General features: G+C 42.9%; 1 protein-coding gene across 3 annotated transcripts in view; it reads right to left on the reverse strand.

Annotated features, from left to right (window-relative positions):
- The window catches only part of UBE2U (ubiquitin conjugating enzyme E2 U), a 727,435-nt gene that overhangs the window by 508,889 nt on the left and 195,648 nt on the right, over positions 1–22,898 (reverse strand). Inside the window, exons 3-4 of one of the 3 annotated variants that reach the window (XM_069641995.1) lie at positions 4,940–5,023; positions 1,548–1,640 (exon numbers count right to left, since the gene is read on the reverse strand). The exons of 1 other annotated variant lie outside the window; for it this stretch is intronic. In XM_069641995.1, the coding sequence (XP_069498096.1) occupies positions 1,548–1,620 (73 nt within the window). In that variant the 5' untranslated portion in view covers positions 1,621–1,640; positions 4,940–5,023. The remainder of the gene's footprint in view (positions 1–1,547; positions 1,641–4,939; positions 5,024–22,898) is intronic. One more of the 3 variants, XM_069641992.1, reaches the window with a different exon arrangement.

Here is a 22,898-nt window from a genome sequence, read left to right on the forward strand (position 1 = left end):
CCTGCTGTAACAAAGCCTCTGCATCAGAGAGCCAGAGCCGATAGAAGGCGAGGTCTCAGAACTTGACGGGCAGGGCAGACAGTTTGTCTTGGGTGAGCCTGCCGGGAGCTACGTAGACATCTCCTCTCTTCATCATCACCAACAGCTAGTGCAATCTCAGGGGATGTAAAAGTCATTTGAGCACTGCAGGCCTCCATTGTAGGGGAGTCTGTCAGTCCTGCCGCGGACTGCAACAGACTGCACTACCTCTGCAGCTAGCTCTGCGGCTTCAGGCAGTATTTATGGGTCCACCTACAAAGTACAGGAACTGTAGACAGACTCAGGAGCTCAAGCAGAGTGGACTGCAACAGGTTGCACTACCTCTGCAGCTAGCTCCGCTGACTGTGAAACAGACTGACATTACATCACGAGTCATCTGGTCACTTTGCATGTGAAGGCACACTTTCCATGGATACGCCAACCTGCACTATGATGACGAGTTCCTGATATGAATACAATTTGGCAGGACATACAGGGATAGTAGGGAAAAAAAACGCATCTTTCGACTATTCAGAGGCCTGAACTTCCAGACTGTGACATGAAGAGGGATTGTGCAGGGAAGGATCCTTGTGCTCCCACACCTTCATTTGGACGAGTCTATGAGGACACCGAGCACCAGGAGGCTGTGCAAATATGTCACTGAAATACAGAAATTAAACCAATAAAAACAGCGTCAGTCCTTACAAACACAAAGTGCTGCCACACTGATAATATACTGTATGGGGACCTAAAAACCAATAACAAATGCCAACATTTACATATCCAGTCCGAATTTATTTTAGTCAACAGGTTTTGCCTGCTGTGACTTGAAGTGCCATACATGTAAAGTAAAGTGGAACTAACTACAAGTCCTAGCATGCAAAGTGATGTTGACTAAAAATCTAGAAATCCAGCTGTCAACTCTGCAGAGAATGCCCAAAAAATACATTGTTCCTCAATTTAAGCAATCTTTAATTGAAACCACGTGTTGTTCGCACAGGTACAATAATGCCACCATGGAGAAAAATGTGGGGAGTGGGGGCAGGCCAACAGGGAACATAGCTCCACTACTTCATTTCATGTACTTCGATCACTGCTCAATGGTCTATGTGGCTAGATAAGTTTCAAAGGAAGTTTCACGTTATTTGTTAAATTAGTTTCCAACTTGCGGACGTAACAGTTACAATCAATTGGGCAATAACCCTAATGGCGGTGTTGAAAAAGTCGCACCTTTGGTGTGCAGAAAGGAATAATAAAAATGCCATGAAACATAACACAATTTACAAATGCACCAAAGAAGCATCACTTGCATATATAAAATTCAAATTTCTAATTTCACAAACTTGCTGCGTAGAGCAGGCCCTGCTGCTTGTTCATTTTACTCCGCAAGTGAATTGCGTCCCAAAGCACATAACCATAATGTACTGACGGATTAGCTGCAATATATTTAATCTGTTCAAATATATATTTGGCTGTATTATTGCATATTATTTCCAAGTCCATAACCCTAGATAGGAAGTTCCTCTTACCATTTGGATGAAATGGAACAGTATTGAAAGTAACGCTTGGGGGAATGTTGTTGTACTTTTCAGTGTACTTCATGGAAAGTTGTAGAATGGCACCTAACAGAGAAAAACACAGTTGTGAGAACAAAAAGGAAATGATACTCCGATAAGTAACTGTGGTACAATTTTTGATAGGTTACTTCATATGAACAAGTCTTTGGAACAATCTCAAACATAGGACCTGTAACGTGATAATCATTGCAGACCCATTTATAACCAGAAAGTTCAACTCAATGAACCGTGTGTATCACTGCAATAAACCCCTGTACTGTTATGTCGCAAGTGACACGTGATTCTAGTCATGTGGGGTGGGAGGGAGTCGGACAGCACGGATAGCGGTGTGGGTGGAAAGGGGGGGGTTGTAGAAGGTTAAGCGTGAAGGAGTAAAGATGTGTAAGAACTCCTCTCCATTGTACGTGCCTTATTATGCATGGTGCCGCAGTGTGGGGGATGTGGGTATTAGTACGGGCAAGTGTATCGGCACCCGACTCGATATTGGCGACAAAGAGAAAGCGGAGTACCCACTCGACAGCCACTAGTGGGGTGCGCCACGCAAGCGCTGCAGCGGCTCACATCCCAGCAGCAAGCTGTGCCTGAACAGAGGTCGATACCCGTGCGTGCGCAAAGTGCAGCACACATATGAACTGCGAGGTGGTGGGGGGGCGGGGGAGGACGCGTCTGCAGAAGGAACCTGCTGTGAACAGCAGAGTACACACGTGCACTCGATGAAGTGCGAGATGCAATTTCAAGTGCGGCAGAGGTACGAAGTGGAAAAGGGTGGCTCACAGGCACCTGTGTGGCTAATCGGTGGGCTAGGGAGCCATGGGAAGCATTGAGCCCACTATACCACCAACCCCATCCAGTGATTGAGTGTGAGGCCCCAGCAGCAGCGGCAAGATACGATAAAGGCCACTCACATAGCTGGACAAAGCTGCAATCAGGCCAGGCAGACCTGCAGCTAAGCGAAGACTGTTCCAATAGTAGCTCAGGCAGAAAGTCAAGGTTCATTAACCTGTACAAAAAGTGGAGGTCAACCACTTCATCATGTCAGACGTGGGGGGTACCAACTACACCACCTGCTACACCACAGGGAGGCCTACCATCACGGTTAAAGGAAATGCAGTTGCTCAACGATTTTGATGTTATGGAGACCAGCAATCTAGGGCCCAGATGGACCAGGTGGGCCATAGACTGACGTCTATATTAGGGCCATAGGCCCTTTAGTTGATGACAAGAAGCACAGTCTGTTTTCGCCCAACGTGAGAGACATTGGGCCTCATTACGACCCAGGCGGTCCGGAAATAACGGTGGTGGTAAACTCGCCGCCACCGTTGTTTCCGGACTGCCCGAGTCCGACCCCTGCAGGCGGGAGGTGATGTTCCCGCCAGGTCTGAACTGGCGGGTTTAACACCTCCCGCATGCATGCGGACTAGGAAACACCGGCAGCATTACGAGATGCTGCCGGTGTTTCCATGATCCCATAGGACTCAATGGGAATGGGGATTTACACCATTCCGCCTCCGTGATTCCCGGAAAACCGGGGTTGTAATGCCCCGGTAATTCCGGGAATCACGGAGGCAGAATGGTAATACGAGTCCGGCGGTAACCAGGCAGGTATTGAGGCCCATAGTGTATGAGCTCCCAGCGGATGCCACAGACTCCTATGTTGGACTAAGGGGCGCACTCAGAGTATTTGACACGGCACACCAAAGTGGCCTATGAGTGCCACGTGTTCCACACGACAAAACAAAGCAAGGGTGAGTCCATGGATACATTTGTGATGCGGCTGCTCGTCCGTATGTAGCATTGCAATTTCAACAATTACTCCAATGCGGAGACCCTGCGATCCGAATCATTGCAGGATGGGAATCATTGTTCCGCAAATGGCGTCCTCAGAAACGGAGGTCGCTATACGAGATCCTGCTTTAGCCAGATCTGACAGCACTGGAGGTACAAGTTGAAGCCATGAGCAACGTTAATGTGTCTGCCCCATCATTGGAAGTCATTCACAAAGTGGTATCATCCTCAGTGCACCTACAGGACAATGACCCTTTCTGCTACCGATGCAGATATGAGTTCCCACAGCTCTGGGTCAACAATGTGCAGCTGTGGGGGGGAAAACCATATCAAGGCTGTACGCCGCATTTCCCGCAGCCAGGAGGCGAAGGGGAGAGGAGAAAATGCAGGGCCACCACGACCAAAAGACAGAACCAGCGCACCCCCAGTGGGGACGTTGGCGCTATACAAGCCTTCACATTGGCGACACAAAGAATGAAAGGAGGAGGGACGCTATCATGGAAAGCCTACACCTGAATGGCCCTCCTATCACACAAACAGTTTGTGGCTGCAGAGGAGACCCAAGAAATATGTTCGATACCTGGTGGAGCAATCTGACTATGACAGTGCCTCCAGCTACTCATCGGCAGAGGAATAAAGCAAAAGACACAGCTCCAAGCACCAAGCAGTATAAGAACCCAGAGGAAAGGGGTGCCTGTACCTACTAGGTAATCCTACTGCCCAAGAATACAGCCCCACTTTGTTGCTCCAAATAAACAGATTGCTGGTAGAGTTTCTAGTGGACGAACAAGACCAGTTGCCAACCAGCAACCCTTACATGCACTCCCAAGGGACTTAAAATCCCAAGTTGTTTTCTAAACGTACAAGGACCAGGCCCAAAATGCTGGATCCCTCTGGTACGTTTATAATGTTATCAGTTTGAAAGGTATTCAGTGCTCAGTAGAAACTGGAATGACAATCATATTTATACATTTATGGTAAATGAAGACTTCTCACAGTCAAAATAAAACCTACAGACTTAATTGAATTTTTCAAAGCATAATCTTAATGAGAATAATCATAAAGGAAAAAGTGATTATCAAATTTAATGGTAAGAACATAATATGTGCCTAGAAATATTTAGGCCAAATAGCGATAAATTGTGTTATAAAAATCACACAACATTGTATAAAGACATCGAGCTTTCAAAAGTAAGTACAATTGTAATCATCCTAATAGGCTCCACTATTGATAATAATTGCCAACGCATTTCGGATTCTTCAAAAATCCATCTTCAGGGCCTTGGAGCATATCGTTCCTTATTCTGATAACAATTACTTGAGACTTGCATGTGCACCTACAGGGTAACACAAAAAGCTAACCTTAATAAAATGTCAACTTGTTGTAAAGTATATCTGTTTCAATATGCTATGTGCAATAAGGTATTGACCTTCAGTCTTCTTCTGAGTAAATTCAAACTATCAACAAAGGTCCTGTATAATAAGAACAGGGATGTAAGTCTCCTTTTGTCTGAATCATTCCTGTATATAACCCAGCCGATGTAAGGGGTTTCTACTCACCCGGCTGTTTCCTAAATGGTGCTTGCCAGTCCAGGGTAAGGTAAGGTCCGTAATCGTGTCAAATGCAGCAGAAACCGCTGTATTCTAAAGAGAAAGAAAAGGGTGGATCGGGATGACGGGAGGCTCAGTTATCCGAGTTCAATATTGTTTAATCTTAACTATGCGTTCCCTTTTGTTGAAAGCATGCATGTGTGGCTAAACTTGTGATAAAGCTATGCTGGTCCACTGCAGTAGTTTTATAGTTTAAAAAGGGGTCAAAAGTACAATCATGGAGTTCTGGCGTCCACACGGTTAACGTGTTGTAAGAGGCCAGCCTTGATGTGCTCCCCCACCTATGATGTAACTGTAACTGTACTCACCTATACGCCTGTGTTGTGTGTGTAGCACCGACCTTTTCTACAGCACGCGGTTCCTTAGCTGATTGTATAGGTGGTTGCTAGGACCCTATCGCTAATGCACGGTCGTGCCGCATTGCACATTTGGCCATCTTTGTGTGGGACGACAAGCGTTGCCATGGGTAACCATAATGGTATTACCCTGGTACATATGTTTCTAGCGCCTCTGTGGATAACTTGTTGATCAATATCTCCCGTGGGTCTAATATACATTATAATGATTGGGCAGAGGAGGTGCGCAGTAACCCAGATTGACTGGGTGCGCCTACCCCAGATGATGCTAGTTCCCATAAATCCGTTTGTGGAAACGGGCTGTCAATCAAAGGCAGGAGAAGGGGCAAAACCGCTGAATCCATTCGGCTGGGTGCCCCATTCCTGCCTGATGTTGAAAAGAAGAATACAGTACAATATATAGTACCTTAAAGGTCGGTGGTTACAACATAAATATGTGGCTGTGCACTTGTTCCCTCTCCGAACTCATGGAGTCTGAGCTTTTGCCCCAAACAGCTCACACCGCTCTCTGTGATCCAGTATAAATCCCCATCTTGTCACGCTACCCTCCCTGTGCTGGAGTTACACAAGGCTATCCTAGCAATAACTCAGTTATTCGGGCAAGGGTTCCAGTTGGAAATGTCACCAGTTGTCTATCTTAGGTGGCATTGGCCTCGGAGGATTTGATACTTCCTTACAATCTCGCGTTGGTTTCAATCCCTTGTACATTTTATCACAGATTAACAGGCCATAATTCTGTAAATTGATATAATAAAAATGTATCACAACATCCAATGGTTTCTCAGTGTTCAATAATAAATCTGTGGTCAAAACAGTAAAGCGTATACAAATGGAGCCTTTGCATACTATTTTCATATAACAGTATCGTTTTCAGGTAACTGGTTATGCAAAGCACATCAAATCAGATTTACAGTTCATACCCCGGGGGTAAATCGAGTTCAAAAGATCTATCCAAAGAACTTCCCTTTGCATTAACCTTCTGTATATGTCCCCACCCCTACTCCCCAGCCTTATTTGTTCTAAAATCACGCATTTGAGTTGGGCCATTGTGTGTCTCGCTGCCATGAAGTGCATCACTACGGGTGACAGAGTTCTTTGTACGAATGTTGGATTTATGCTCCGTGTATCGTATTTTGGCTTTCCTCATTGTTATGCAAACATAGTAGAACCCGCAGGGGCACTTTAGCGCATAGACTACGTTAAATCGAGTCACATATACAGGAGTGCTTCACCCGAATGGCTTTGCCAGAATGGGGATGTGTAATGCTGTTGCCTGTTATGAAGTTACTGCAGTGATGGCAGTTATGGCAAGGCTCTGTCCCTTTATGTTTGCTGTTGTCTGCTTTGATAGTTGGTATTTCAGCTTTCACCAAACTGTTCCTCAGTGCCTTGCTATTACGATAGGCAAAGGTAGGGGATTGTCTAAATAACGGTTGCAATTGTGGGTCCATCTGAAGCATGGGCCAATTCTTCTTTATGATATTCTTGATTGTACGGCTCTGGATGGAATGAGTTGTCACATAAACCAATGCCTCTCCCTGTTTGGTGATTTTGGGCATTAAAATGGTGTCTCTTTCTATTGTCTCCACCTTTGCAGCAATGTCAAATATGAGGGTTGTGTTATAGCCTCTCTCATGAAACTTCTTCCGTACGTTAACACATGAGTCCTGTATTCATCTGGCCCTTATTATTTATCTTGTATTCTACTAACCCTGTACTGTACTTTCCTTATTATTATTTATCTCGTATTCTACTAACCCTGTATTGCACTTAGCACTTTCCCCTCTCCCTTTCCCCCTGCACTTTTCCCTTCCCCTCTACCCTTGCACTTGCGCGATCTGAATGACACCTGGCCTAGTAGGATCGTTGTCTGTCTCCCCTTGTCCCCCCCCCCCCGCCTCGTCGCGCCTTGAAACACTTGTGTATAGGCGCGTTACAAATGCCATATCATATCATTCAGAGATGTTGCGCCTGTACCTAAGGAACGGGCTCAATGATACATAGATCCTAGTGGACAAGAGGTTATCTTTACTGTAAACTTCCACATCCAAAAAGTTGATAGCCATTGTGCTGGTTGCAGTTGTGAATTTAATCCTTGGATGCATGTCGTTCATCATCATAAAAAATCTCAACTCTCCCGCGGGGCCCGTCCAGATCCCAAAAACATCATCGATGTATTGTACGAGGATGGAGAGATGATGTAATTTAGTACGTGCTCGGTCTCTAAATAGAACATGCTCTCCAAAAATGTGCTCGTCTTCTCTGAGATGACACCTCTGTCTAGTGCTTCGTCCAAGATTTCTCAGATTAACGTCCATATTGTCTCTGTTGGATTGAATTGAATCTCCTTATAGGTCTCTAAATCCAAAAGCTGTTGCTCTACTTCCTCTTCAAGCTAGTCCGTTTTGTTCATCAGAACATCAGTTTCTAGAGGACCCAGGGGTGACTGTCAACATCCTTAGTGAAGAAATCTAAAGCAAAATGCCACATGCTCCCACACTCAAGATGGATGAAATGAACATCTACCCTTACGGGTCGAAGATACCACTGCCATATAAAGGGTACTTCATGGCTGAAAGCAAATACAATGGGCAGGTCAAGACACTACCAATACATGTGCTAGAGGCAGCCGTGGACAGCGGATGCGATCTAAGCTTCAAGGAGGCTCTATACATGAGACTAATCCACATCCTGTATCTCCTCATGGCACGAAAACACAACAAAAAAGGCTCCCGCACCTAATATAGGTCTGGACACACAGTTCAAGGCACACAAGTATATAGATGCGACAGAGAACATGGAGCAGTTATTCCCCAAACTTTTCAAAGGACTGGGAAAACTAAAGAATAGACATATCAAACTACACATTGACCCAGAGGTGCGCGCTATGGCACAACACTACTGATGCATACCGGTGAATATACAGCTGAAGGTGGAGTAAGAGCTACACAAGCTACTTGCACAGGACATCATTGACCGGCGATAGGACCCACCCTCTGGGTCTCACCCATAGTCCCGGTTCCAAAGAAAGGCTCTGATGATATCCAGATCTGCGTCGACATGCTCAGGCTCAACGAGACAATCACAAGGGAAAGGGTTCAAGCTCTGAGAATCAGGGGTATGATTAATTTGCTAAACAGAGGCGAAATCTTCTCAAAGCTGGACCTGACAAGGGCCACCACAAGCTAGAGCGGAGTGAGGAATCCAGATATATTACAACATTTGTTACTCACCTGGGACTTTTCGGTTACAAGCGGCTCAGTTTTGGGGTGTCCTCCGCCACCGAGAACTTTCAGGCTGAAATATAGAATGTCAAACACATTCCCAACTGCCTGAACTATAGCAATGACGTATTGGTATTTGGGAAGGATCAGAAACTGCATGACACACACTGTAAAGGGGGTGCATGGCACGGAAAGCCGCAAATCTCACCATCAATAAAGAAAAATATGAATTTTGCAAAGGAATGGCCCCAGACCTGGAGAAAGTGGCATCACTTACAAACAAGCCCGGCCACCAACGTATCTGACCTGCAGTAATTTTTGGTGCTAGCCATTTATTGTACCTGATACATACAGAAGTTCACACCAGTAAGTGAACATCTCTGCATGCCCAAAAAGAAAGAAGTTCCGTTTGTGGGGTCAGAGGCTTGCCAGGAAGCTTTCAAAGCCATTCGTCAGCGCATCTCTTCTGCAGAAAAGATGGCCTACTTCAACACAGCCAGAGACACAAGCTCACTGTCGATGCCAATCCGGTGGGCTAGCAGCCAGAATGGCCCAGTTAGGCCCAGAGTCACAGTTAGCGGCACATTGTCACATACGCTAGCAGGAGTTTCTCCCAAACTAACAGGTGTATTCTCAAGCTGAGAAGGAAGGGCTAGCCATGAAGTGGGCCTGCAAGCATTTTCTCTTATTTCTATATGGAAAACCTTTCACCATTGTGACAGACCACCAGACTATTCTGTTCATATTCAGAAACCCACAAGCCAAGATGCCTCCCTGGATTGCGAGATGGGGCCTACGACTACTATCGACTTCTCATCATACATAAGCCTGGGACAGAGTACAATCCTGTAGTCTTTTTATCTCGCCACCTGATCTCTTTAGCATAGTCCAGCTCCAAAATTGCAGATCAACACATCCACTATGGGGTTCAGGCGGCCACCCCACAAGGGGTTGACATCATGCAACAGTCAGGCGATACAACTAATCATGTAATGCACGAGGTCAGGAAGGTGGAAGCAAGCTAAGCAGCTGAGGAAAGGTGTATGCCCATAAGTGAGGAGAGATATTGAGAGACTACTGAGGCAAAGACCGGAAAGGACCACTTTGCCACAGACAACTCTTCCAGTCCTCCCTGAACGTTTTTCTTTGGATTTATCTGCAGCCTAGTGGAGAGGTGCCTTTTACCTTAACTACTTTGGCCACGACCCCTTTTTCGGCGTTAATAAATTTGGAAAATGGGCGCACCAGCGCGCGCGCTCCGAGGCAAGGACCGGAAAGGACCGCTTTGCCACTTCGCTGCGGTGTCGTGTGCCTGGTTCCTTTTATTTTTCAATCCAGTCCGCCCTCGGATTCATTGAGATTTATGGTAACAAATTGCGTGTTCTTTTTGCTCATTGCTATTGTATTAGTGAGTCACGGTTTGTTCCATACAACAGCGCACTGTTACTTGTAAAGTGTATGACAGTACGTTGCAGCGACTGTATTCCCTTAAAACAGACATGCCTGCTGACTTAATCTCACCGCAGATTAGGAGAGGGGGGGAACACAAAAGGGAGGTAGTACCACGAGAATCTCTCGTAAAGCTATCACACTAACACCAGTAACACACTCCTCAACCACCCTTACACGTGACATTCGCAATTTCTTTCCTGACACTTTTCAGGCAGTATTACGCTCTGGAGCAAATTCTTCGAACAAGCATCAAAACACTGATGAGTGTGTTCCAATAACTGTCAGACATTACTAAAAGTGCACCATGCTGAAATAAATGCAAACAAGGGTTTAGTCATCTCAGCCGACACATTACTAGACACAACCTGGGCTCCTCCCTGCTTACCCCCGGCAGACATTCCCATTCACGGGGTGGTGGACGAAAGCCCGGACACCAGTTATGTAATACCGTATATTTCTATACATGCTGGCAATTATGATCTATCTAACAATTCCAAGGCTTTAACTACCTCCACGCCAAGAGCAAGCAGCTCCATAGCCGCAGGGGTTTCAGCTATATCCTATGTGCACCCGACTCCACATAGAAATATAGCCCCCCCGAGCGGAGCCTCTAGCAATTAGGTCACCTGTACAACCATCTATGCTGGAAAAGACCTTAGCAGCAGAGAATATGACTATTTCCAGTCTTTTTAAGCTGTTTGGATTGCGGATGATATAGAAGTGTAAATGAGCGTGTGACTCATAATGGAAAGCAATGTCTTAACCTTTCAACCTTTAACACAATACACACTCGTAAACAATCCCTGGACGTCCCTTCACCAGCAGTTCCTTTCATTAAACAAGTGATTGTTCCTATTGCTGTGGAAGAGACTGCAACAGATCCTTGTGAGGGACAAGAGTCGCGTAAAAACAACTCCTGGATTAGCATAGAGATCCAGGATCACAGGAGAATACATTGGATTCAATCCAGACACCAATCAATGATGCAAACTTTGATATCTTTTCTAAAAACAATAAAATACAACAACCCAAACCGAAACAGATCGCCAAAGTGCAGAAGCTAAGACCAGAAAAAAAGCATATAACACGCAAAAACAAAATACAAGGTGTCAAAGCTAACTGGAGGCAGTTCAAGACCAGTGTGGAAAAGTCTGTGAAAACAGTCATGATTTGCCTCAAGGAAATCATACGCTAACACATGCTCCCTTGAATGAACTATTGGATGCACTAAACAAACGTCAAGCTGCTGACATGAAGACTAATGGAACCACATTGCCAGTCAAAAGAAACCTGATAAAAGAGAACAACAGTATTGGGAATCAGACAAACAGTGTAGAAGCAATGAAAGGAGCCTCTGATGATGTATATTCTGAATAAAGTAGACAAGATATTAGAAAAGAAGTAGAGGCATATTTAAGCATGCAAAGAGCGAATGAAAGCACTGTCATGAATCTACCGCTGGACAACCCAAATAGCGTAATTCCTCCATCAGTGTGCACGATCGAAGACACGCCACCACATAGTGGCATGAGACCATCAAATAACAAGAAATTTGTAAAAAGCAGCCATCTGCGGGAAATGTCCAAATGAATTCGAAAGAGCCACTGGTGAGTGATAATGATGCACTTTTTGATCAGCTAAGAGAATATATCAGGCAAGCAGTTGACGCATACAAGAATGTTCAATGAGCAAATGAGATTGCTGCAATGCACTTACCATGTAATATTGATACAAGTGCTGTTCTACCCAATTTACATAGCATTGGAGAGAAGCAACACATCATAATGCTTGGAATCAAGAAATAAATAAGAGACTCCTCAATTTGTACAGTGCGGCCATCCGACTCGTCCCTCTGTTAGAGAGAGGCAGGTTGGAATTACATCCTTATCTGACAACAGACTGAACCAAGAGACCTTAACCCAAGTTACAAGGGATTTATCTCAAGAACACACCCACACTGAACTATCAATAAGATCTTGTCTGGATGCGTATTTTAAAAAGAATGATCTCATGAATACATCAGAGAGAACTTTCCATACAAGTCAATCAGCAAGTGTAATCAATAATGAGCCCAGAGAAATTCAAAGTGGTCACGAAGACAGGAAGAACCCAAACTCTTGCAAAGAAGGAAGCACACAGGTATTGAGTTGTAGAGATCAACTCAACCAGAAACAAACATTGAATAATACAAACAGAGCAAGTAATAAAGAACTCACAAGCAAGATGACGGAAAAAAGATACTCACTAATAATGAAATGTCATGCAGCTCCATATATGAAATTTGATCTGTGTCGAACCAGTGTACTAAACATTTTTGGAGATATTCCAGAACTAGAAGATATGTCAACATCAGATATTGACCACATAGAATTTCTGAGTGATAAAGATCTTTCGATAGTAAGTCTATGGATACTGTCTAGGGTAGTGTTGAATGCCCTGTGGAAAGCTAAAATGGACATTTTCAAACTAGGATTTATTACAGCACAAGATCCTCATGCTAAAGGACTATTAGACCAACAAATAATTCCAAACACCAAGTATGTGACTCAAATATACCAACAGAAGCAAGCACCAGAGCCCATGTACAACACAAAAGCATAACAATTAGAGCCCTGCACTACTCGTGGACATTCCCATTTGCAAATGGAGAAAGGAAACTGTTTAGAGGAATATGACAAAGTAGCTCTACAGGAAACTTGGCTGACAAACATTCCCACCTGGAACAATCATGATGTTAGCTTGTTGCCAGCAGTCAAGGTGCCCAAAGGTAGACCGACGTCAGGGTTATTAGTAGCAGTCAAGAAAAGTAGTGGCATGACCATTGAGCTATGGGCTGCACCAAATAATTTCCTACTAATGGTAAAGATCAAACTACAACAATCGGTCTTTTCATTAATTAACATATACAGAAATCCAGCAGGTATCACAGATGATGCTGTTTATGGCGCACTCATACAACTCCTGGATTTGATATTGGCGTCAAAAGAAATTTCGGCCACCATACTTGTAGGCAACATTAATTTAAATTGCATCTCTAACTGGAAAAACTTAAAATCCAAGCAAGCTGAGAGGTGGATCATGTTCATGGCTGACAGGAACCTCAGATTGGGGAATGGATCACTACCAGGAGATGTGTCCCCGCAGAACACGTGGTATTGTGGACTCACAGGTAACATCATTGACTACATTTATATGGATGATAATTTATTTAATCTAGTCAACGAGTTCAAGATTGTGCACCAAGCAAATAGTGACCATCACCTGCTTACCATGACATGGCCATGGGAATTACAACAGCCAACCACCACTTCCAGCAAAATGTAATTGTCAACAACGCAAAGATACTTTTTAGGTGGACAGAGAAGAATTTATATATGCTGGAAAATGATCTAGAAATACAAGCAAAGAATAGTAGCTCATCTTAAGCCATCGTTATGAACCAATACAGAACTGTATTTAGGAAAAATTATGGAAATGCATTCTGCCATAAACATCAATTTGACCCAGTAGTGAAACAACGTAAAACTGAGTTGAGACGAGAAATAAGAGCCACTCGACTACATCCGATCAAAAGATCAATTTCCTGCGATCAGAAGAACCAAAACCAAATTAAAAAATTGGACTTGAGGAAGAGCGGCACTAATGTTTCAAGCAGATAGTGAATGCATGTTGCACACACAGGAAAACAAAAGCACCGCGGAAATATGGTCATTATTAAATGATGCTGAACACGACAAACAAAACCTTTGTCAGATTAATGAGGTCATGGAATGGCAATGGATACACCACTTTTCAGAACTGTATAGTGATACAGGTCTTGCGAAATCAACCTATCAATTTCCTGAAGCCAGTTCATGGGATTTGGAGTTTTCCCCCAATATTTATTGAAGACCTAATTAAGCGCTCAAGTAGATCTAGAGCAGCAGGCCCTGATGGCTTAAGCAATTGCATGTTCAAAGCGAACCCATCACTTTGGGCAAACATCCTTGACAAAATCTTCAGAACCATTGTAACTAACAGAAGTTTGCCTGACTCCTGACGGAACTCGATATTGGTACACATTTTCAAAAAAGGGCGATAGATCTAAACCTAGTAATTATAGGCCAATCGTACTGTTAGATACACCAGGCAAGATTTTTGCAAGAATCCTTCTTAAAGAGTTTAATTCTTGGACCAAAGCTTGTCACAAACGTGACCCTAATCAAACTGGGTTTGTGCCCGGCATGGGGACCGCTATTAATCTAACATGTATAAGTGCAATCAAGAGTTAAGCACGAGCGAGCAAACAGCCAATATATTTGGCATTTGTTGACTTTAATGCCGCCTTTGATTCAGTATCAGTCTTTATTAATGGCTAAACTGTCAATAGCAAAATGTCCAGAAACACTAAAAGACATTATGTTTGCACTACACTCAGAAGCTTCTATACAGATAAGACTTAATGCAGAAGGATTACTATCGCCACTGATTAAAACTGCTAGGGGCTTGAAACAATGGTGTATAACGGCATCTGCTCTGTTCAGCTTTTTCATTCATGATATCAAAGACATTTTTAAGAATCAGACAACAGATGCACCAAAATTGGATGGCAGGTCCGTAGCAGCATTGTTGTATGCTGATGACCTAGTGCTTTGTTCTAAAAGCCTGATAGGTCTTCAAAATCTACTGTCACAATATATTCAGACTAATCATCCAAGTATAAATTTGGGGAAAACCAAAATTCTTATTTATGCACCAAAAAAGACAACTCGCAACACAATGAATTGGCCCATACAGGATGTAAAAATTGATATTGTGAGTCAATACATCTACTTCGGCATGACTATCGACACCAGCCAATGCAATCAAAGTCATATACAAAGATTACAGCAAAAGGTATTAAAAGCAATATCTCAAACCAAAATCATAATGAGAAAATACAGCAAATTTTCAATAATGCCAGCATGGACCTATTATATCCAAAAATGCACTCCTGTTCTGTTATATGGCATGGAAGCAATGGAATTTGTCAAAGATCATATATTTGACAAATTAGAAGCCCTATATTGGAGACACATTTTACATCTCCCACAGGGGGTACCGATTGTATGGATTCGCTATGTATTGGGTTTGATCTCATTGGCTGCTCAGTACCATTGGCGTTTATGTGCTATACTCAGAAAATGTCTTATGTGCAATGATCCATCAACTCTTTTGAAGACATTATCATCTTATTTGTTCTCATCTAAATCATGTATTTGTCAAAAGGTGGTTGCAAATAATTTACAATATATTAGCATCTGCAAATGTCACAATTGATCTTCTTGTGAGGAATCCGATGAAAGCTAAGTTACAAATCTTCACCACCAACTGGATTCAAACAAGAGACCTGTGTTTAAATTATAAACATTTTGATGGTAATTGCATGATCCATAAAAAGTTTTGAACAATGACACCTTATTTAGTGAAAAGTCCATCCTTGGCCATTCGATCTGCAATCATGCATTTGCGATTTAACTTATGGCCAACGAGGGAAGTTTTAGCTGATAGACGTATGATCAAGGAGTCAGATAACATCCGTCGGTTTTGCCAACTAAAAGAAGAGAAAGAAACTTTGTACCATTTAATCATTGAATGTCCGAATCTGGTCTCCTTGAGAAAAACACATTTTGCAAACAAGTTTCGATTTCTTGCGGAGGTAAATCAGGATTTGCAATGGAAAATAATTGTTTCTGCTCAATTAGTGAGAATAAGAATAGCTATTGTTAACTATTTGAATGCCTTAAAACTGTGAACACGAAAATAGGTGGGGATATGTGTCTGAATTAAGAGAAGAAACACAGAGAATACAACCAATGGGTGACAATAAGTCACATGGACAATTGACTAGTCACATGCTAGTTTGTAAATATGTTTAATAACTGGTTTAGTAACCCATTTGTGACTGTGGCTTGAAGTGTATAATAATGAAAAAAAACAAATGTAAGCTTAAGTGGACTATCAAGGAAGTGTTCTCTTGTTTTGCTTTTGTTTGACTCTTGTTTTACACTTGTTTTACAATTGCATTTTTATTTACAACTATATTTTTAATATGTAACTAAACATGAATTGTGATTTTCTTTTATGTTAATAATTATATTGTAAAAGTTGAATGATTCAACTAAATACAATAATTAAAAAAAAGAAAGACTACGGTTTTTCAAGGAAGAACTGATGTGGGCTGAGGAAGGTCTTGTATAGAAAGGGACCAAGATAGTAAGGACCTCGAAACACTGAGAAGGAAGGTGCTGCAACTGGCTCTTAAGGGACATAGGGGCATAGTACCCACAAAGCAGCTTTTGTGACAGAAGATCTGGTTCCCCCACCTGAATGGTCAGGTCGAAGCATTACTTAAAGACTGTCCAAAAAGTACTGTTCTTGATCCACACACCACGCGAGAGCCTCTGGAAATGACAGAAATCCCTGAGAAGCATGGGACGAAATTGCCATTGACTTCTTTGGATCCATAGATGGTGGCGAGTACTCCAGATACCCAGAGATACAACTGGCATCTTCCATTGCAGCTTCTCCCACCATCCCGGTCCTTGACACAATGTTCATGGCATATGGGTTCAGCGCGTAGTGAAGTCCGATAATGGGCCCCCTTTTACAGGTCAAGACTTCCGGACCATCGCAGAATACATGGATTTCAAACACAGACAAGTAACCCCTTTATGGCCCTCTAGCCAGAGGAACAGTGGCGCGCTTTATGAGCATGTCAAAAGGACTGTCCAAATTGCTCATCTCAATGAAGAACCAGTGGAAAAGGTGCTTTATCAGCTCTTGAGGGATTATAGAAATACACCATATAACACCACAGGAAATGCTCGATCAGAAATGATGTTTGGACGCAACAATCGCACACGGCTGCCACATGTCACACTGCCAGAGGAACTTATCCGGAAGATCAGGGCCTGAGAGAACAAGAGGCCCATGTCAAAGAAGAGATGAAGCGGTGCGCTAATACCCAAAGAAAGGCTCGAGCAACTGATCTGTATGAAGGGGACACTGTAGTTGCGAGACAGCCTCAAACACACTGCAGCCTTCAGCAGTCCACCGCTGAAGGTCACAAGAATTAAGGGGTCCTTAGTGACTGCAGGGGATGGACATTGGCAAATAACGAGGAATTCCTCCCACTTCAAGAAGTTCCCTAAGGTCGGGCGTTTGAGAGCAGATAGTGAAGAGGTGGTTGCAGACTAATCTGAAAATCCCTATGAAGGAGACAGAGAAGAGTCCAGCAGCGATGTCTGGGATCCCCCTGGGTGGTTGCAGCCTGAAGAGTGCCTAGTTGACTCATCCTGGTCATCCTTAGTGATCCAGGAACAGGCCTCAGTCTCATTGAGGAAATTGACTGAAAAGGTGACTGTTTGAAAGTGGAGAGGTTGTGGTGTAGCAAGTGACACATGATTCTAGTCATGTGGGGTGGAAGGGAGCCGTAAGGCACAGAGTGTGGCGGGCAGAAAAGGAGGGGTTTTGGAAGTTTAAGTGTAAAGAAGTAAAGATGTGTGAGAACTTCTCTCCATTGTCTGCGACTTATTTTGCATGGTGGCGCCGTGTGGGAGAAGAGGAGACTAGCACGGGCAAGTGTATCAAAACACGACTCGATATGTACATTTTGTTAAAAGACTAAAAGACCCATTGTTGTCAGGGGAAGTTTTTGTAATATGTTGTTGTTTATTTTTGAATTTTACAGAAAAGCTTTCACCATGAACTGTAATCCCTTGACATCAAGTCGATAAAATCACCTCCCTCTTACTTGTCCAAGTTAGTTTTCTTTTGAAAGCAATAATAGGAAGGCGTCCCTCCAAATTATAAGTAAAGTAGAATGGTAATGTAACATGGAGTTATATGCATGATAATCTATAAAAATATTCTTATATGTTAGAAACAGTCTTCAATGGCACAGCATGTTGTGAAAAGTCAATTAATAGCAAGCAACAAAATGCAGGAGGGTTGCAGAGAAATGTGTGTTTGACAGAATCCGGTGCTTAGCAACAAGCTTAAAATATTCTTAAAATAGAATGAGTCTCCTAAAAAAAGATATTACATTTGTTTATGCTCTTCTGGAAGGACATTCCACCGTCTTGTTGCCAAAACCACAAATAATATATCTAAGGCATTGAGATTGGGGAATATCTGTGCCGCGTGTCTTTGAACGTTGTGGGAGGTGTACCATTTGAGGTAATTTTTCAGATACATGGGTACCTGTCCATAGAGGGCTTTATGTGTTAAAGTGAATTGCTTCCATTTTAATCCTGGCTTTAATATGGAACCAATGCAGTCTACAAAGGGATGGGGAGGTATGGTCCTGCCTCGGTGTATCTATTCCTATTCTTGTTGAAATATTTAGACATAATTAGAGATGATGCAGAGAATGTTGGAAAATAGAAAGTTACGGTAATCCAATTTGGCTCCTGTAATGCAGTGAGCAATGACAGCAAAATGGTGTTCAGAGAGGAGCGGTCTAAATTGTATCGGCAACATTAGTTGGTAATTCACAATCTTGACCACAGTTTGGGGTTTTGACTCAATTGTTAAAGCAGCGTCAACCGTCATCTTAAGAGACTTTGCTTTGTGTTGAACAATGTTGTTAAGGACCAATAGGAAGAGTCGGCAGACACAATTACCAGAACCTCTGTTTCTTGCTTAAGGTTGTTCCAATTCTCCATTATACATTGTTCGACTTGGTTAAAAATAGTCTGGATACGCAGTGGTTGGCATCATGATCATCCCTCAAAATAAAATGAATCTGCATATCCTCCACAAAGCTTTGGAAATTCAATAGTAGAGTGTGTTATGGTTTCAAAGAAATATTGAAACGGGTGGAGGAGAAGCAAAAGCCATAAGGTACAACACAGTCCAAGTGTTTGTTTTCCTCCATAAAAGAGTCCAGTTTCACCCTGGATATCCTGATAACCAAGAAGGACATAGTTTAGCTTGATATGATGCCCGAAACCCTGGCTGCATCTCTCAGTTTTTGATTCATAACTGAGTGATCAAGGGTGCCGAAGGCCACAGACAGATCCAATAGCATAAGTAGTGCTGGCTTTCCCCCGGTCAAGAATGTGGAGGATATTCTCCCTAACATCAAGAAGAGTACGGTTCATGTCTGCGTTTGCATAGAAGCCGGACTGATAATCACCAAGTGACTGGTGGACTTCAAAGTGTGCTTGTAGGTGCATAGTAGCTTTGTAGGTAAAACTAATGGCAAATGAAGACTACCTGAAGTCAAAATGAGGGGTGATGAAAAGTTGCAATGATACTTCAAGTGTGGCACATATAATTCAACTGTTAGAAGAAATATTGCGCACGCCAACCAAGTGATTAGATACTGCCTTTTCAGAATGGACAGCACCTAACACAACACATGGGGACTGACTCAATGCAAAGCTAGAGGCACCAAAAGAATGCATTGCTTTACTCAGCAACAGTTTCAACTTACTTCCTTGAGTGACAGCACTGAAAACAGGAGAACTGAACGTACTGTAAGTAATTTCAATAAAAGTAATATATGATCCCAGAGAAATGGTTAGAGACAGAGCAACGTGTTGACAGATACTGCTTTATTCCCTATATGTTATGGAATTGCATTAAAAAAATTGACATGGGCATGTGCTACTGAAACAGTCATTTGAAGTTAAGTTTCTATGCTGTATCTCAAAACCTATGCCAAAATGTGATGCTTTGCTTCATAAATATGTATTACAAAAATATAACAGTGACATTTTATGAATGTATATGGGTACCTATGATAGTTTTCATGAGGAATATTTTAAACAGGGAATACGTTCTGGTTTAATGTGCAAGTTATCAATGGTTATCCCACTTGGCACTGGAAAATGCATATGTTGCGGTCTTTATTTCAGTCTGATATTGTGTTGACTGCAATTGACTGGAGTGTCAACTCAGAGCAAGCTAGCACTTCCACCTATGGGAATGTTCTAGGGGATATTCTTATCAAAAACAAACTGACATACCATGAATATAAAATATGTGGCCTTTACACAAGATTACCTTCTAGAGTGGCCGAATGGTCTATTTTACAAGGCAAATCCATCCATTAAAACTGAAACTTTTGAACTTTGGCTAGTAATAAAATTGCCCACTTGGAAGTGCCAATGCAATGAAAACAACGGGGCCTGTCAAAATTCCTGATAAATCATTACTCAATGGCACACAAAGAGCTGTTAACCATAACAAGAGCACATTACACATTGTAATTCTAATTGTAGTCATGAGCACAAGATTACAATTTGAATTATAGGGCATGCCCAATCATGCACATTTCCATTGGTTTAAAATATTTACCATTGACCTTATATGCAAAAATGATTATTTATAGGTCTGGAACTATAAGACTTAGAACAATGAGAATGAGTGAGTTTCAAATTTCAGAGTCTCCTGTTTAATTTGATGGAATACCAAAGGCTTCTACCAAAGGCCCACATCCAGGCCCTTTGAAAAAAGAAATCCTGACCTGCTTCAACTTGCACTGAAGAGAGGAGACTGCGACTGGTCCCCTTCACTGATCTGGGAGCCCCTCACCACCCTCAGAGCCTCCCAACAGTGCCTTCGCGTCCCAGAAGGACAAGAGGGATATGCCTGCTGATGATTATAATTTAGAAGCTGTTTTTTTTTTATTATTATTTATTTATTTTCAAGATTTTCAATAAATAAAATATACATTACCAAAAGTTTAAACAGAGTATCAAACATAACACTCAGTGTTTCATAGGTACAGAAGCAAAAACAAAGTCCAAATCATGGATACAAATTTAAACATTTCTGATAATACAAGACACATTTCGTATCAATCGCAATATAAGATACCTAATCCAAAATATTACAATTAATTTAAAAAATAAATAAATAAGAATAAATAACACAACATAGAACATTACAAAGACATAAAGACCACACACAGACTACATAAAACAGAACAAAAACCAAACAGGGGGAAATCCTCAACTGATACACATTAATAAATCAGATAGTTGGATCCAATAGAAACAACTAATCCTCAGATACACATTCACCATATAGATCTGTAAATGGTTTCCAAAGATCTTGATACTTATTTTCCTTTCCTTGTCTCACAAACATCACCCGCTCAAAGTTTGACAATACCAACAAATCATTAATCCAATTCTCTACTCTGGGCTTCTTTCTCGTCTTCCACACCATTAGTATTTGTTTCACTGCGACCACAAGTGCCTTGTCAACCAATTGTCCATATTGACGAGCAACCGCCCAACGCCCCCTACTCGACAACAGCAACACCTGCATAGGCATCCTGGGAAAATGCACGGACAAAATCGCCTCCAGCCTATCTAATATCTCCACCCAAAATTCTAACACCCGAGGACAATACCATAACATTTTATATTTTTAAATATTATCAGATCTTGCATCTCCGTAAAGAAAATCATGATGAGGAAATGCACGCTGCACTAGCATATTTGCAGGCATCATTCACCAGCCATTTCCACCTTTTTGTCCTACAATTGCCGAGTGCACCATGCCAACAGCATTTTAGGACTGATTAACATTGACCTGCTACGTTGTTCTGGCACTGCATGGCCTATTGTTTTTACCCAATCAGGGGTTACCGGCAGGCTTGAGCTATCCCCTACCAAGGGCCCACGTCCAAGGCCCACGTCTGCTGCTGGTTCGTTGGGCGAGTCCCTCCTGCACCCCTCATGAGATGATGGCACTCACAGACTTACCAGTGGTGCCTGAACTAACGTGACGTTCTCACCCCATGAACAATGGGTTAGTTGTATAGACATACTCTACACCTCTGACTTTCCCCTCACTTCATCTCACCTGGACTCCCGTTCTCATTGCCTTTCACTGACCTGTGTTTTCACCTTCTGCTAACAATTTGAATTTAGCCTGTTGTCACCTTTGCTAACAATATGAATTTAGCCTGTTGTCACATTCTGCAAAAAATTTGAATTTAGCCCGTTGTCACCTCTGCTAACAATTTGAATTTTGCTTGCCGTCACCTCTGCTAACAATTTGAATTAAGCTTGCTCTGTGGCTGTATTTCTGTTCTGACTTTGGCTGTGCCCAGTGACTACCTTGTGCTTCCCTGCTGTTCCTTTCCCCCCCTCCTCCTCCTCTACTCTCTCACTCTCTTCCTTTCCCCCCCTCCTCTTTGCCCTCCTCTGCACAACCTATGGCCCTCTTCATTTCTCCTATCTTCTCTAACTTTTTATCCATTGACTATCCCACCATTCTCACTAAGTCTGGTAGGAAGAAGTTCAAAAAGGATATCCTGGTCTCTAACCCTGGACTCCCCATCGTGGACACCTACACCAGTGCATCCTCTAAACAGACCCTCACCGACATCCTCTTTGTCGTTCCTTCACCAGACCTTTGGACTACTCATATGGTCTCTGTTCTCCCTCCTTTCTCTTCTTCTCCCATTAATGATGTCACCAAGTGGGAGGCCCTCCTGGACCCCTTACCCTCCTCTAAGGAAATCATTAATGTCTACCTGAATGGCACCGTCCTGGTCGAAGGCCCTCAGGCCAACCTTCACCTCTTTGATAGACGCTTCCCACGCCACATCAGCTTCCTTCCTTCTCCTGCTGTGCCCCCTCTCTCCTCTCTGGCTTCCTTGCCTCCCACTTCTGCCTCCTCATTGGCTACCTCACCCTCTACTCCTACCTGCTCTGCCCTCCCTCGGGCTCAATCTACACCTCCGCAGGGCGTACCTCTGATTTGTACCCTTCCCCGGAAGTCTTTCAAGGCTGGAAACCTTCTCCACATTGCCACTCTCAACTCTCACTCACTGTCAAACACTCCTCTGTCATCTGCAGTCACCTGGAAGAACTCGACCTTGATGTCCTT

Source organism: Ambystoma mexicanum, chromosome 1q, assembly GCF_040938575.1.
Source record: "Ambystoma mexicanum isolate Mex_15411 chromosome 1q, UKY_AmexF1_1, whole genome shotgun sequence".
Classification (NCBI taxonomy): Eukaryota; Metazoa; Chordata; class Amphibia; order Caudata; family Ambystomatidae; genus Ambystoma; species Ambystoma mexicanum.